Genomic DNA, 12,129 nt, shown 5'->3' with positions numbered 1-12,129 from the left:
AACAATAAAATTTTTTTAAAAAGTCAGTGGTCCATATATGTAGGGTCTATTTCTGAACTCCACTATGTTCCGTAGATTTGTCTATCCTGACACCAATACCATACTGTCTTGATTACTGTTGCTTTAAAAGACATCTTAAAATCAGATAGTGTCGTCTTCCAAAGTCATTATTTTTTTTTCAAGGTTGCTTTGGCCTTTGTATGTATATTTATGTTAATTTACACACGCAATTCTGACTTACTCTGACTTTTATAAAGTTTCCACTAGGTGATTTACTAGAGTTCAACCCCATTGTGACTCAGGCCCTGTGTAATTGCACTATGGATATAGCTGATAATGGCTTAATTGATATTCCATGGTGACTGAGGATTTAAGCAGATGAGGGCAACTGAGATGGTTAATAAAAAACCTGGCAGTCTTTTGGAAGCAAACATGACATGCAACTGTAGCAGCAGCATCCAGGGAGCTGAGAGTTAACAGAAGAAACAGAGAGAAACCAAAAGAGTTTCTCTAATATTTTCATATGCATACTCTTTACATTTAATAAACTCCTATTTTAAAATAAAGTATAAATAAACCCTACCATCATTAATGCTTTTATGTTATTTATTTATTTATTTATTTATTTATTTATTTTGAGAGAGAGAGAGAGAGACAGAGAGAGAGCATGAGCAGGGGAGGGGCAGAGAGAGAGGGAGAGAGAGAATCCCAAGCAGGCTCTGCGCCGTCAGCATGGAACCTAAAGTGGGGCTTAATCCCTTGAACCGTGTGAGTCAGGGCTTAACCAACTGAGCCACCCAGGCACCTCGACACCCTAGCGTCTTAATCAGATGATAAGACTGCGTATTTATACAGAACCAAGTGGAAGGTAAGTTTTACTTATAGGCAGAGGAGGAGGCAGATTCTGCTACTGGGCACAGTGGGAAAAGGCAAGACTGGTCGTGGTACCTGAGGCTCAAGGCACCAGAGCTGGCACATGTCCACAGCAGATTGAGGAGGAAAAAATTTTATCAAGAGAAGCAAGAATATGCCCAATTTTGGCCACTTTGCCCATTGACCAGGATGCCCAATGGCAGCCATTGCTTAGCAATTACCTGGAAAATCCTTGCATGTTGGTTTTGGCTGCCAATACACACTTCTATTTCCTGTTCCATTTGACAAAGGGTCCCAAAGTTCATCCTGTGACATTTGGTCACTATAGGAGGAAGCAATAGAAGGTAATTGTTAGGGAATAACATCCTGTACCTCTCCTGTTTCCGTAAAAGGGAGGTAACTTCATTTCTCAAGAGGAAGGAGTATGGGAGGATCGCTTCCAGCTTTTCTCTGCCTCCCTCACTTAACTGTTCTCCAAGTCACAAAGATTGACTCATCTGACTGGTAAACTGAGCAGGACTTGAGCTTGCTTGCCTGGGAGCCTTCTGTGTTCTCTTACCCACAGGGCCAGCCTGTCTGTAATATGTACATTTTTGAATTGTTTTTTGTTTTTTAGCACTGAAAAGTTGTACCCCTGCCAGGAGAGGCTTGTTTTTAACTAACTCTACAGTGATTGGGTGGGAATGATCGGATCACAGGTAATGTAGGAAGAAGCCTAATTGGTCACAGACCCAAGTTATATTCTACAGCTTACCTTCATCCGTGGTAAATCTGGTATTTTGATCTCCATATGTCTGGCTCCTAGGTCTTGGTTCTAATTTCAGGAAGGAAAAATAGGTATGTTGTTGGTCTCCTACCACACCTATGTTAACATAGAGGGGGGTTGGGGAAGATAGGTTGGTAGGAGAGGGTTAAAACAATAAGAGGAAACAAAATGAAAAAGAAAATATGGTCAGAGCCATGGTTCTGATAGGTCCCCAAACCTCAAGCAACAAGGATTAGGCTTTGGCTCTGTTCCTGCCAGTGTGAGGTCTGCAGAGCAGCTGGGGTTGACAAACACAGGGCTCATGAGGAATGTGTTCCACTTGGGACACAATCTCAGATGGGCTTCAGACAGACCCTTCCTCACCCTGCTCTCTCTCGCCATTGTCAGCTCAAGATGAGACTTAGGCAAGTCTAGATGTAGTGTTTTTGTCCCTTAAAAAGAGAACACCCTAATATCATCTGTGTGTCTAACCTCCAATGCAGATTTGACTTTTCTTGTGCCCCAATATTTGTGAAAGGAAAGGGGGAAGGATGGGGGCTATAACTTGGTATTTCCCTTAGTATGCAAGCCAAGGTATACAATATGAACTTACTTTTGTGTATAGAAAAAAAATATGGCCAACTTGTTTATGACAAATCATACTGGTTTTCCATTTATGGTAGCAATATGAAGTTGTACTCTAAAAATAAATTTAACTGAAAATAAAATTTTTTAGAGAGAATAAGAAAATATTACACATGGTACTTGAATATGATAGAAATTCTGAAGGTTGTCTGTGAATGGCAGTAGTCTGTGATAGCTAAAAGTCATATGGAAAAGATCAAAAGATACCCAAAATATACATTAATTTAGAGGCTATTAATAGCCATGTTAGATCTCTCTAACCATGATGAAATCTAGGTTTTGTGGTAAATTCACATATTTTGTGACTCTTTTAGGAGTTAATTATAATCACACAAGTTCATCTCCATTTTTTTTTTTTTTTTTTGGCTTCCAAAATGACACTTACAGTGAAGTAAACTGAAGTCTGTGACTTACTTTAAAATGTACCAAAAATTAAGACAGATAATGGTGGATAGATGGATATATGATCAAACTAATATAACAAAAGGCTTACAATTATAGAATCTAGCTGGTAGATATATGGGCATTCACTGCATAATTTTCAACTTTTCTTTACATTTGAAAACGTTCATAACGAATGATGTCAATGGAAAAAGATACTAACATGCCTTCCTTTATAGTTTGGTTGACTTTACAGGTGAGTTTTGACACTGAGTACAGATCAAACATAGATCCATAACCTGGGACAGATGGCACCTTATGCTTTGACATTTCTTATCTACCAGTTTAGACAAGCTGTTGTCACTTACCTAATGACTCAAATTTGCCCTTAGGTTAAAACGTGAGCATTACAATGGCTACAGGGCAGGGGAAAGTTAGTCAAAAAGAGACTGCAAATGTTGGCAACCTGCAGCCCTTTTCTTGAACAAAGGTCAAGAACAAGGGGTCACTGTTCAGTATCTGCAGCTATGAGAAAAAGTGAGCTGCAGGCTTGTGGTCTCTCCTAACTTTCACAAAAGTGTCTTGAATGTGAGGCACTTTCCCTTTTCTGAATTTAATGGTCATTGTATTTTTCTGAAGTTGGAATTTTAAACTCTCCTTAGAGGAGTTTCCAGTCAAAGAAGTATGTAGAATGTTGAGGCCAACACCAAGTTTTCACTTCATAAATACCTCCGTTAAGCAAAACAACAACAACAAAAAACCCAGATTAACTCAAATGACTTAAAAGCATGCCAGTGGCCTTATCAAACAGATAAGGATTAAGTTAACCCCATCCAGGGGAAGTATGTAGGAATTTTTCTCACTTGCTTAAAACAAACACCTGACATTGAGAAAGATAAAAAGCATTAAATGTAGTATCTGTCCCCCCAAATTGTCTCTGCTATTCTTTCTAATAAGAGTCTTATTTATAGGGTTCATTCAACTTTATGAAAATATTTTCTTTTACTAAAATGGAAAATAGGTTTTTCCAGTTCTAGCAAAAAGTGCACACTAAAATGAATCAGGATTTTTTTTGCTCATGATTTCTGTAAACAAATAAATGACCCATTTTAACAAAAGCTCTCTCAGAGACCAACCTTCCTTATGGTGAGAAACACTTTTTTCACATACACACTATTTAAACAATTGTTTCTATTGAAACATTGCAATTCTGCAGCAAAAAAACAAAAAAAACCAAAAAAAACTATTGCCTAAAATTTACCAACCCACTAAATTTTTAAGTTACTAATTTTCCCAAGGCTGTTCCCCCTTCCACAAGAAACACAGTCATAAAAAAAAAAAAAAGATAACTTTCTTAACCACAATTACTACTCAGCAGTAAATATTTGAATAATTACATACACATTGCATCTCATGGCCCTTAATCTTTTCCTGACAAAAGGGCAACCATTCTCTGAGAATCCTTTTGTATTCATTCATTTATTAATAATTAACTGAACATCTTCTGTTATAAATCTTAGGCAGATGGCAGTGAACTAGATATGTAAGGGTGCAGATATGCTTTTTTAGTTTTTCTTCCTAAATTTGGTTTAAAGGTGAACATTTTCTAAAGTTATAACTGTCCATCGTTTAATCAAATAGTACCATAACTATTTGGTACTTGTTCCAAGCGACAAATCTCTACCTTCTTCCTCCCCCAGTTTTCAAGGCAGGCTACTGATTGGGTTTTCAGAGGCAGCCTCTGAAGTGGCATTTGAGCAGACAAGTGAAATGACAAAAAAATAACCACTCAAGTCAAATATGGATGAGGAGCACTCCACAAAGAGAAAATGGCAAGTGCAAAGATCCTAAGGCAGCAATCAAGTCCTCAGTGTTGCTAGAGAAGAGAACTGAAGAAATGCAGGCTGAAGAGAAGAGGCTGAAGAAATTATATAGCAGTTTATCTTTTTTTTTAAAGATGACTTTGGCTTCTGTGGACAGGATGGATTGTGAGTGTGGAGAGAGGAGAGTGATAGCAAAGAGAAGAAACAAGCAGTAAGAGATTGAGAGATGATGGTGGCTTGGGTCTAGGGTGTAGTAGTGACACAAGTAAGTGCACAGTTTCAGGATATATCATAGAACTGTTGATGGGTTGGGTAAGGGGAGTGAGAGAAAGACTCCAGTTTGGGGGCAATAGGGTAAGATGAAGACAGGAAAGTGTGATATTTGTTAGTGTCAGGCGGCCTGGCATCTGAAGCCCCTTCTTAAATTCATAGAATTTACTGTTGTGTAAATTCCAGGGAAAGGATGCTAGCTAGTTTCTCCCTCCCTGACACCTGGAAGCTGGGGCACAGTCTGATGCTTCTGTCAGGGACTTTGAATCAGGAACGATGCACTATAACCAATTCCAGGGGCACCTGTGTGGCTCCGTTGGTTAAGCATCGGACTTTGGCTCAGATAACCATCTCAAGGTTTGCGAGATCGGGCCCCTCATTGGGCCCTGTGTTGACAGCTCAGAGCCTGGAGCCTGTTTCGGATTCTGTCTCCCTCGCTCTCTGCTCCTCCCCCACTCGGTCTTCTCTCTCTCTCAAAAACAAACAAACATTTTTTAAAAATTAAAAAAAAAAAAAAAAAAACTAATTCCAGTGGTGTGCACGGGATTGTGTTTGGTGCCAGTGGTGAGAACAGCAGCACCCTAATCAGTCATAGCCCTGGTTGCTGTCATTCTGATCACCTAGCCTCTCTTAGCTCTGCTTATTTTCCAAGTCTATTCCTCCAGATTCCTCATTAAAAAAATATTGAGGTATGACTTATATAAAGGGCAAAAATCTTAAGTATGGAACTTGATATGTAAACACCTGTGAAGTCTCCACCTAGATCCAATTATAAAACATTTTTAGCATCCTAAAAGTCTTCCCTCTGAAACTTTTTAAAATTAGTCCCATTTCTGCCTGAATTAGCCAGTCAGTTTTTAGCTGAGTCAGAAAGCAACCAAGAACTCTGATTTCTGGTACTTCAATACTTATCAAACGTAAGTGAGCACTGGGCTGAGAAAAGAGCAAAAGAGCATTCCTCTTCATACCAAAGTCCTCAGGTCTGTAAGATTCAAATTAAAACTTATTATTATTAAACATAATACTACATTATCACTTTCCAAGTCCCTAAAAGTGACTCTATGAGTATCATTACCAGGTACCAAAGCATTAGTACTTACAGTTAAACCGGACATTATAAACACTACATTAATAATAGCAACTTCCACTACAAGAAGCTCATTTAAAAAATACAGTGTAGGGGCGCCTGGGTGGCTCAGTCAGTTAAGCATCTGACTTCGGCTCAGGTCATGATCTCGCGGTCCGTGAGTTCGAGCCCCACGTCAGGCTCTGTGCTGACAGCTCAGAGCCTGGAGCCTGTTTCAGATTCTGTGTCTCCCTCTCTTTCTGACCCTCCCCCATTCATGCTGTCTCTCCCTGTCTCAAAAATAAATAAACGTTAAAAAATACAGTGGAGTCACCACAATCTCATTTGATGGTAACTACATCCTTCAGCTGCTCAGGCCTTACTCACTCACTCACAGACTCTCTCACAGTCCACTGGCAAATTCTTTGGGCTCCTACTTACAAAACATATCCTGAATACAACCAGTTCTCACCACCTCTAATGCTTGACTTCCCTGATCTGAAACTACCATCTTTCTTGCCTGGACTACTGCAAAACTGGATGTAAGAAGGTAACAGAGAAGGGGGTGCCTGGCCGGCTCAGTCAGTGGAGCATGTGACTCTTGATCCTGGGGTCGTGAGTTTGAGTCCCATGTTAGGTGTAAAAATTACTTAAAAATGGGGTGCCTGGGTGGCTCAGTTGCTTGAGCATCTGACTTCAGTTCAGGTCATGATCTCATGGTTCATGGATTTGAGCCCATTGGGCTCGCGGTCAGCGCATAGCCCACTTTGGATCCTCTGTCTCCCTCTCTCTCCGCACCTCCTTCACTCACGTTCTCTCAAGGATAAACTTACTAAATAAATAAATAAATAAATAAATAAATATTAAATTAAAAAAAAGAAGGTAATAGAGAAATGCCTTCAACGTTCTCGAGGAAAGTGAGTTAGAACCTGGCACTGTAGATCCAAATCAAAATGAAGTACGGGGAAAATGAAGGCCTTGTCAGACATGCAAAGACTCAAAGCTTTCTCTCTCAAGCACCCTTCTTGTGTGCGGGGTTGGTGAGTGTGGTGGGGGGGTGTGGGAGATATGAGGGGTGGCAGGAGGTGTATACGTGGGGGGAAGTACTTATAGATTTCAGCAAGCAAAAACACTAAATTAAAAAAAAAAGATGTAAAACAAAATCAAATACAGGAATGCAAGGAAAACATATCCTAGGATGATAGCTAAAAACCACTTTGTCCAAATTTGATAAAGTTGATTTAAAAACTTAAGATGATCTCAGGGTTAGAGTGAAGATATTTTTCTTCTGTCAAAGAAAAATAAATAAAGGCAAGCATATACTTTAAGAATCCCACGATGAGAGCTAAAAGCATTCTGAACAAATTTGGTAATTCAATACCATGATAAAATAATTGTTACAGTAAAGAAAGCATTTTACTTCGGTCAAAAAAAAAAAAGCAATTACTCCAGGAAAAAATAAAAATCTGCAAAATCCATTACCTAATTCTTATTTTTTTAAGTTTATTTATTTATTTTGAGAGAGATGGCACAAGTAGGGGAAGGGCAGAGAGGGAGGGAGGGAGAGAGAATCCCAAGCAGGCTTCATACTGCCAGCGCAGAGCCCTACGCAAGGCTCGAACTCAAGAAACCATGAGATCATGATCTGAGCCGAAATCAGGAGTCAGGTGTTCAACCAACTGAGCCACCCAGGTGCCCCAAGGCATGACCCAATTCTGAAGCAAATAATACACAGCATGATTTGGAGGAGTTGATGGCTAGCAGGTAAAATAACTCATTTGACCTTTAGCTTGGAATATTCTGCATATATCGGCATAGATCTGAGGATATAAGATTGGATATGTAGGAGACAAAATCACCTGACTTACTAATAAATGCTTTTGCATAATCCAGCACATAATGGCTAGTTATTGATTTGTTGTTTTTAGAAACATATAAAGGAAAAACCTAAGTCAAATATAGTTCCCCCAAATAATATACATCTATTAACGCTGATTAATAAACTAATTGTGTAACTTAGAGAAGTTAGGAGGTAAAAGGCAGTAATGAGCTGAAAGGAAAGTATAGGGTTGGTCATTTCCACAATGGTAGCAAGCCAAGAGACATTGTTTAATACAAATGGATCAAGAAATAAAGATTACTAGTTATAAAGGAAACCAAAAGAATATAAAATGGGGAGGAGGAATGGACATTCCTTAATATTCATAATGAACAATCAACAGATACTACTTAAATGACAAATCGAGAAACAGGCACAGTAAACCTAGATCAAGTGGTAGAGATAGTAGCTACCTAAAGAATAAAAAGTGGCTGTTACCTCTGAGAAGCAGGATTGGTGTGAATGGCAGGGAGGCACACTTTTACTTTTTATTTTCTATCCATACAGATTGCTTGAAATTTTATTCAGGTACATGCACTAAAATTAAGATTGTTTTTAATCCTAAAAAACATTGGGGCAAGTAGACTTAGAAGGGAATGACAGCTGGTAGTCTGTGTAGAGAGATCCCAGGAGTTTATAAAAAGCAGGTATGAAAACCCAAAAAAGATTTGAAGTTAAGGGCCATTTAAAGTAAAGGCATAAATTACAGAGCACTACTAAACACAGCAAAGTCAACAAAAGAGATTTACAGTTAGGACTCGGTGATCCAGACAAAATAAATGCTTAGTATTTTCTATTTAAGACAGCAGAGATGAAACTATTCCCATCCAAATTTATATAACAAAATAAATCTGGCCTTTAAGGTATTTCAGATTCTGGAAAATTCAATTCTGCACAAAAAGGATTTGTTACATGGATTTATGGATAACATTTGATTGTCCAATACTTTAACATGTTTAAAAACAATGACATTAAAATAAGTGATCCTTAAAATCATGATGATAATTAATAGCATGACACCAAGGTTATAATTCTTTAATAAAACTTTTACATTTCTGGAACAACTTATTCAATTCATACAATATACATGATATAGCAAACAAAGTCTTCCTATAAAACATTTAAAGTACATTTCTTTTGACTGTTTACTCTAGATATATACCTGTCACAAATTCTTTTGGTATTCTTCTGAATTGTTATACAAAGCTTTAAAAAATGAAATTTTCATATAAAAATAATTATTTATCTGGCTTTTTAACAACTGAGTTTTCAAATTAAATAACAAGGTGTTCTGTTTATCAGTGTATATTTAACACAGAAATAGTTAAATACTTTAATATTTAGAAAAAGATCAAGAAGTGTTTTCTACTGGCTGCTACATCTTTAAGTTGGTAATTCAAATTTTATTTATAATTTTAAAATTACATGTTCTGTGGGTATAAAAGTTTAAAAAAATACATTCCAATTTAATAAAAAGTCTTCTAAATTTACATTTTTCAAACACTGCTGTGACTGCTATAATGCCTATCTGGTAGATACACTTAGCCAAAATAAGTTATTTTAAAAAATCAATAACATGGACTATGCCGGCAAGATTTCTTTAGATACATATGAGGGCAATTATAAAGTCAATGTTATCAATGTACTACTACAAATAAATAATACATTTAAAGCACAATTACTCTGTTTTAAAAAAGCAGAACATAAAAATGCATAGAATAGGTAAAGATTTTTGAAGTGTAAATCACTAGTGCAGAAATCTGGGCACTTAATCCCTTAAGAAGTTAGAGAATTTCAATTTAAAAGATGACTTCTCACTAGGGACACTGTGACTTTCTGTGAATAAAAAAAAGAAAGTCTATTCTTTCTATTCAGATGCCTCTAGTGTTTTGGTTCAAGTGTTTCTACAGAACTCCTCCTTTAACTTAAATATTCTTTCCCTGAAAAAGACATTTGAAGCTAATAATTTTGGCCTCATGACATATATACTTTAAAGATACATGTGATTCTGTAGCCCATGCCTCCTCTCATTCTAACATCTATCCATATATGCACTTATAAATATACACGTTTCAGGTTTATAAAAATATTTAGTTTTCATAAGCTTAAATAATTACTGAATGCTAATAAGAATACATTAATATTTGTATAATTTTACTTTTATTTATAAAAAGTTTTTTTAGAGCAGCATTTGCATTGCAAATGAAATATGATCAAAGGATGCTGCAGTGTACATGGGCTCACACCGCAAACCAGACGGAGCAGCTACCACGTTCCTCTGAAAGAAACACCTGTTTCAGCTACAAAACAGCAGTTCCTATAAAGTACAAAAACCATGAGGGGCCAATAACTTATCTGAACCTTGTAAGTGCATTTAAAAGTTATCTCCACAGAATTGGCCATATTTGTTAAAATATCCACAAGTCCAAGTTATCTTTGCCCCAAGAAAAATTTTCTATTGAGATAAGTAAAAATCGTATTAATGACAGCGTTTTTAATGGAATCACATAAACGTATTAGAAATTAATGGAATTTTTAAAAGTAAAAAAATAAAACCATTGTGAGAGGTATAAGAAAATGAGAAAGACTGATTTAAAATTTAAAACATTACAAAAAAGCAAATAAAATCTCTCAATCTCAAACACTCATATTAAGCTTGTTTTTGTTGAGTTCACGCTCCAGATTTCCAATCAAAGTATCAATACTTTCCTGTAGATCTTTGAGATTGACTTTTCGGTCCACTGTAGATTCAATTGTCTGCATTGTCAAATACGTCTGAAATGTGTACTCTTCGGACAAGGGTACTGGCTGTTCAATCATTATATCTGGTCCATACATTTTGCTACAATTTTCTCCGTTTTCTCTGTCTTCTGAAGGGACATCATCATAATCTACATCATTTAAATTTTCTTTTGTATTTAAAAAGTAGTTTTCTCCACAGCTGCTCCAGTCGCCTGCATACCGATTGCTAACTGGACTGTCTAATCTATTTTGCCTCGGTCTAAGTATTCTTGATGAATCAGTACCACTCAAATTTAACATGCAAGGTCGTTCTTTCTTCCTCCTCAAATAACTTAGAGAAGACTTCTGCTCTGGGAACAAATTATCTGTTGATTCTTTGACAGTTAAACGTTGCGCTAGAAACAAACAATAAATTTGCTTAGTCACAGCCATCCAACTGGCCTTTAAAAAACAGAGCTAAAGATAAGCCATTTAATAATCAACTACAAACATGCATTAAAAACAAAACATGCACACTATTTTTAAAAAAGCATTCCATAATTACCTTTTTCTAACCAGACATAATCAAGATTAGGGGCAGAAGCTAGTAGAGTGGTCAATGGTGCTAATTCATGCCATATCATAACATCCCCAAACAAAATTTCCAACGCTGATTAACTTTCTGTGCAAGTTAATTATTATCTAGCTGTAATTCAAACAGTAGTTAAGCTGGTAGCTTCTTGTATATTAAAAGCTAGAGCAAAAAGCAGGCAAGGCATGTTGGTGTACAAACAAAAAAACAAAACACAAAGTTCCTTCTTCTGCAAACATCTAAATGAGGCAAAGACATCTAAAGTGCTCACTCTAACCTTTGTGCTTTTTTGCAATTCTATTAGCAGCTGTGTCATAATTTATTTTACTAAGCAGCCCAAATTTCACTTTGATAAAATGCACAAATACTAAATTTGACCACTGGTTACCTGAGTTTGATTATACAGCATTAGCTACTAATAGTCTTCATTTATTGCCTGAAAATAGTACAGATATTTTATTTTCCCATTCTAGTTAGATATCTAACAATCTCAAATAACATTCCTCATATTAATTTCTTCTAAGAGTATGCATTGTGCTGGCCATATAGATTACCACAGATATACACATAACTTCATGACAAACCAAGGCTTCACTGCTTACCCTTTAGTGCATATTGAACAAAACATTTGCCTACGGTTCTTCTGTATATAAGATGGACTTGAATGTTGAGGCATAGCTTTTGAAAACTACCCGTAATACTTTCCTCTTTTTGCTTATTTATTCTCCACTAATAAATGCCTCTTCATGTACACTTTCTTTCACTGAGATACTTATTATCAGTATGAATATATTATCAGTAATAACACACCCACTTTACACTCCAACATATAACAAATGCTTGCTCCTTACTGTACAAAACAAGATAATTGCAAAGTAATACAAACTTGTATATAGTGCTAGTTTTGCAGACTTACAGTGATCTTAACAGCATTTTTCAGGGGCACCTGGGTGGTTCAGCCGGTTGAGCCTCTGACTTCAGCTCAGGTCATGATCTCACAGTTCATGAGTTCGAGCCACATCGGGCTCTGTGCTGACAGCTTCGAGCCTGAAGCCAGCTTCTAATTCTGTATCTCCCTCACTCTCTGCTCCTCCCCTGCTCACACTGTGTCTCTATCTCTCAAAAATAAACTTA

General features: G+C 36.8%; 1 protein-coding gene across 1 annotated transcript in view; it reads right to left on the bottom strand.

Moving 5' to 3' along the window:
- Positions 1-7,317: 7,317 nt before the first annotated feature.
- The window catches only part of SYDE2 (synapse defective Rho GTPase homolog 2), a 52,405-nt gene continuing 47,593 nt past the window's right edge, over positions 7,318-12,129 (bottom strand). Inside the window, exon 7 of the mRNA XM_049618470.1 lies at positions 7,318-10,819. Within this exon, the coding sequence (XP_049474427.1) occupies positions 10,320-10,819 (500 nt within the window). The 3' untranslated portion in view covers positions 7,318-10,319. The remainder of the gene's footprint in view (positions 10,820-12,129) is intronic.

The sequence above is a fragment of the Panthera uncia genome (assembly GCF_023721935.1).
Source record: "Panthera uncia isolate 11264 chromosome C1 unlocalized genomic scaffold, Puncia_PCG_1.0 HiC_scaffold_4, whole genome shotgun sequence".
NCBI classification, from domain to species: Eukaryota; Metazoa; Chordata; class Mammalia; order Carnivora; family Felidae; genus Panthera; species Panthera uncia.
This window is presented reverse-complemented; position numbering and strand designations above follow the sequence as displayed.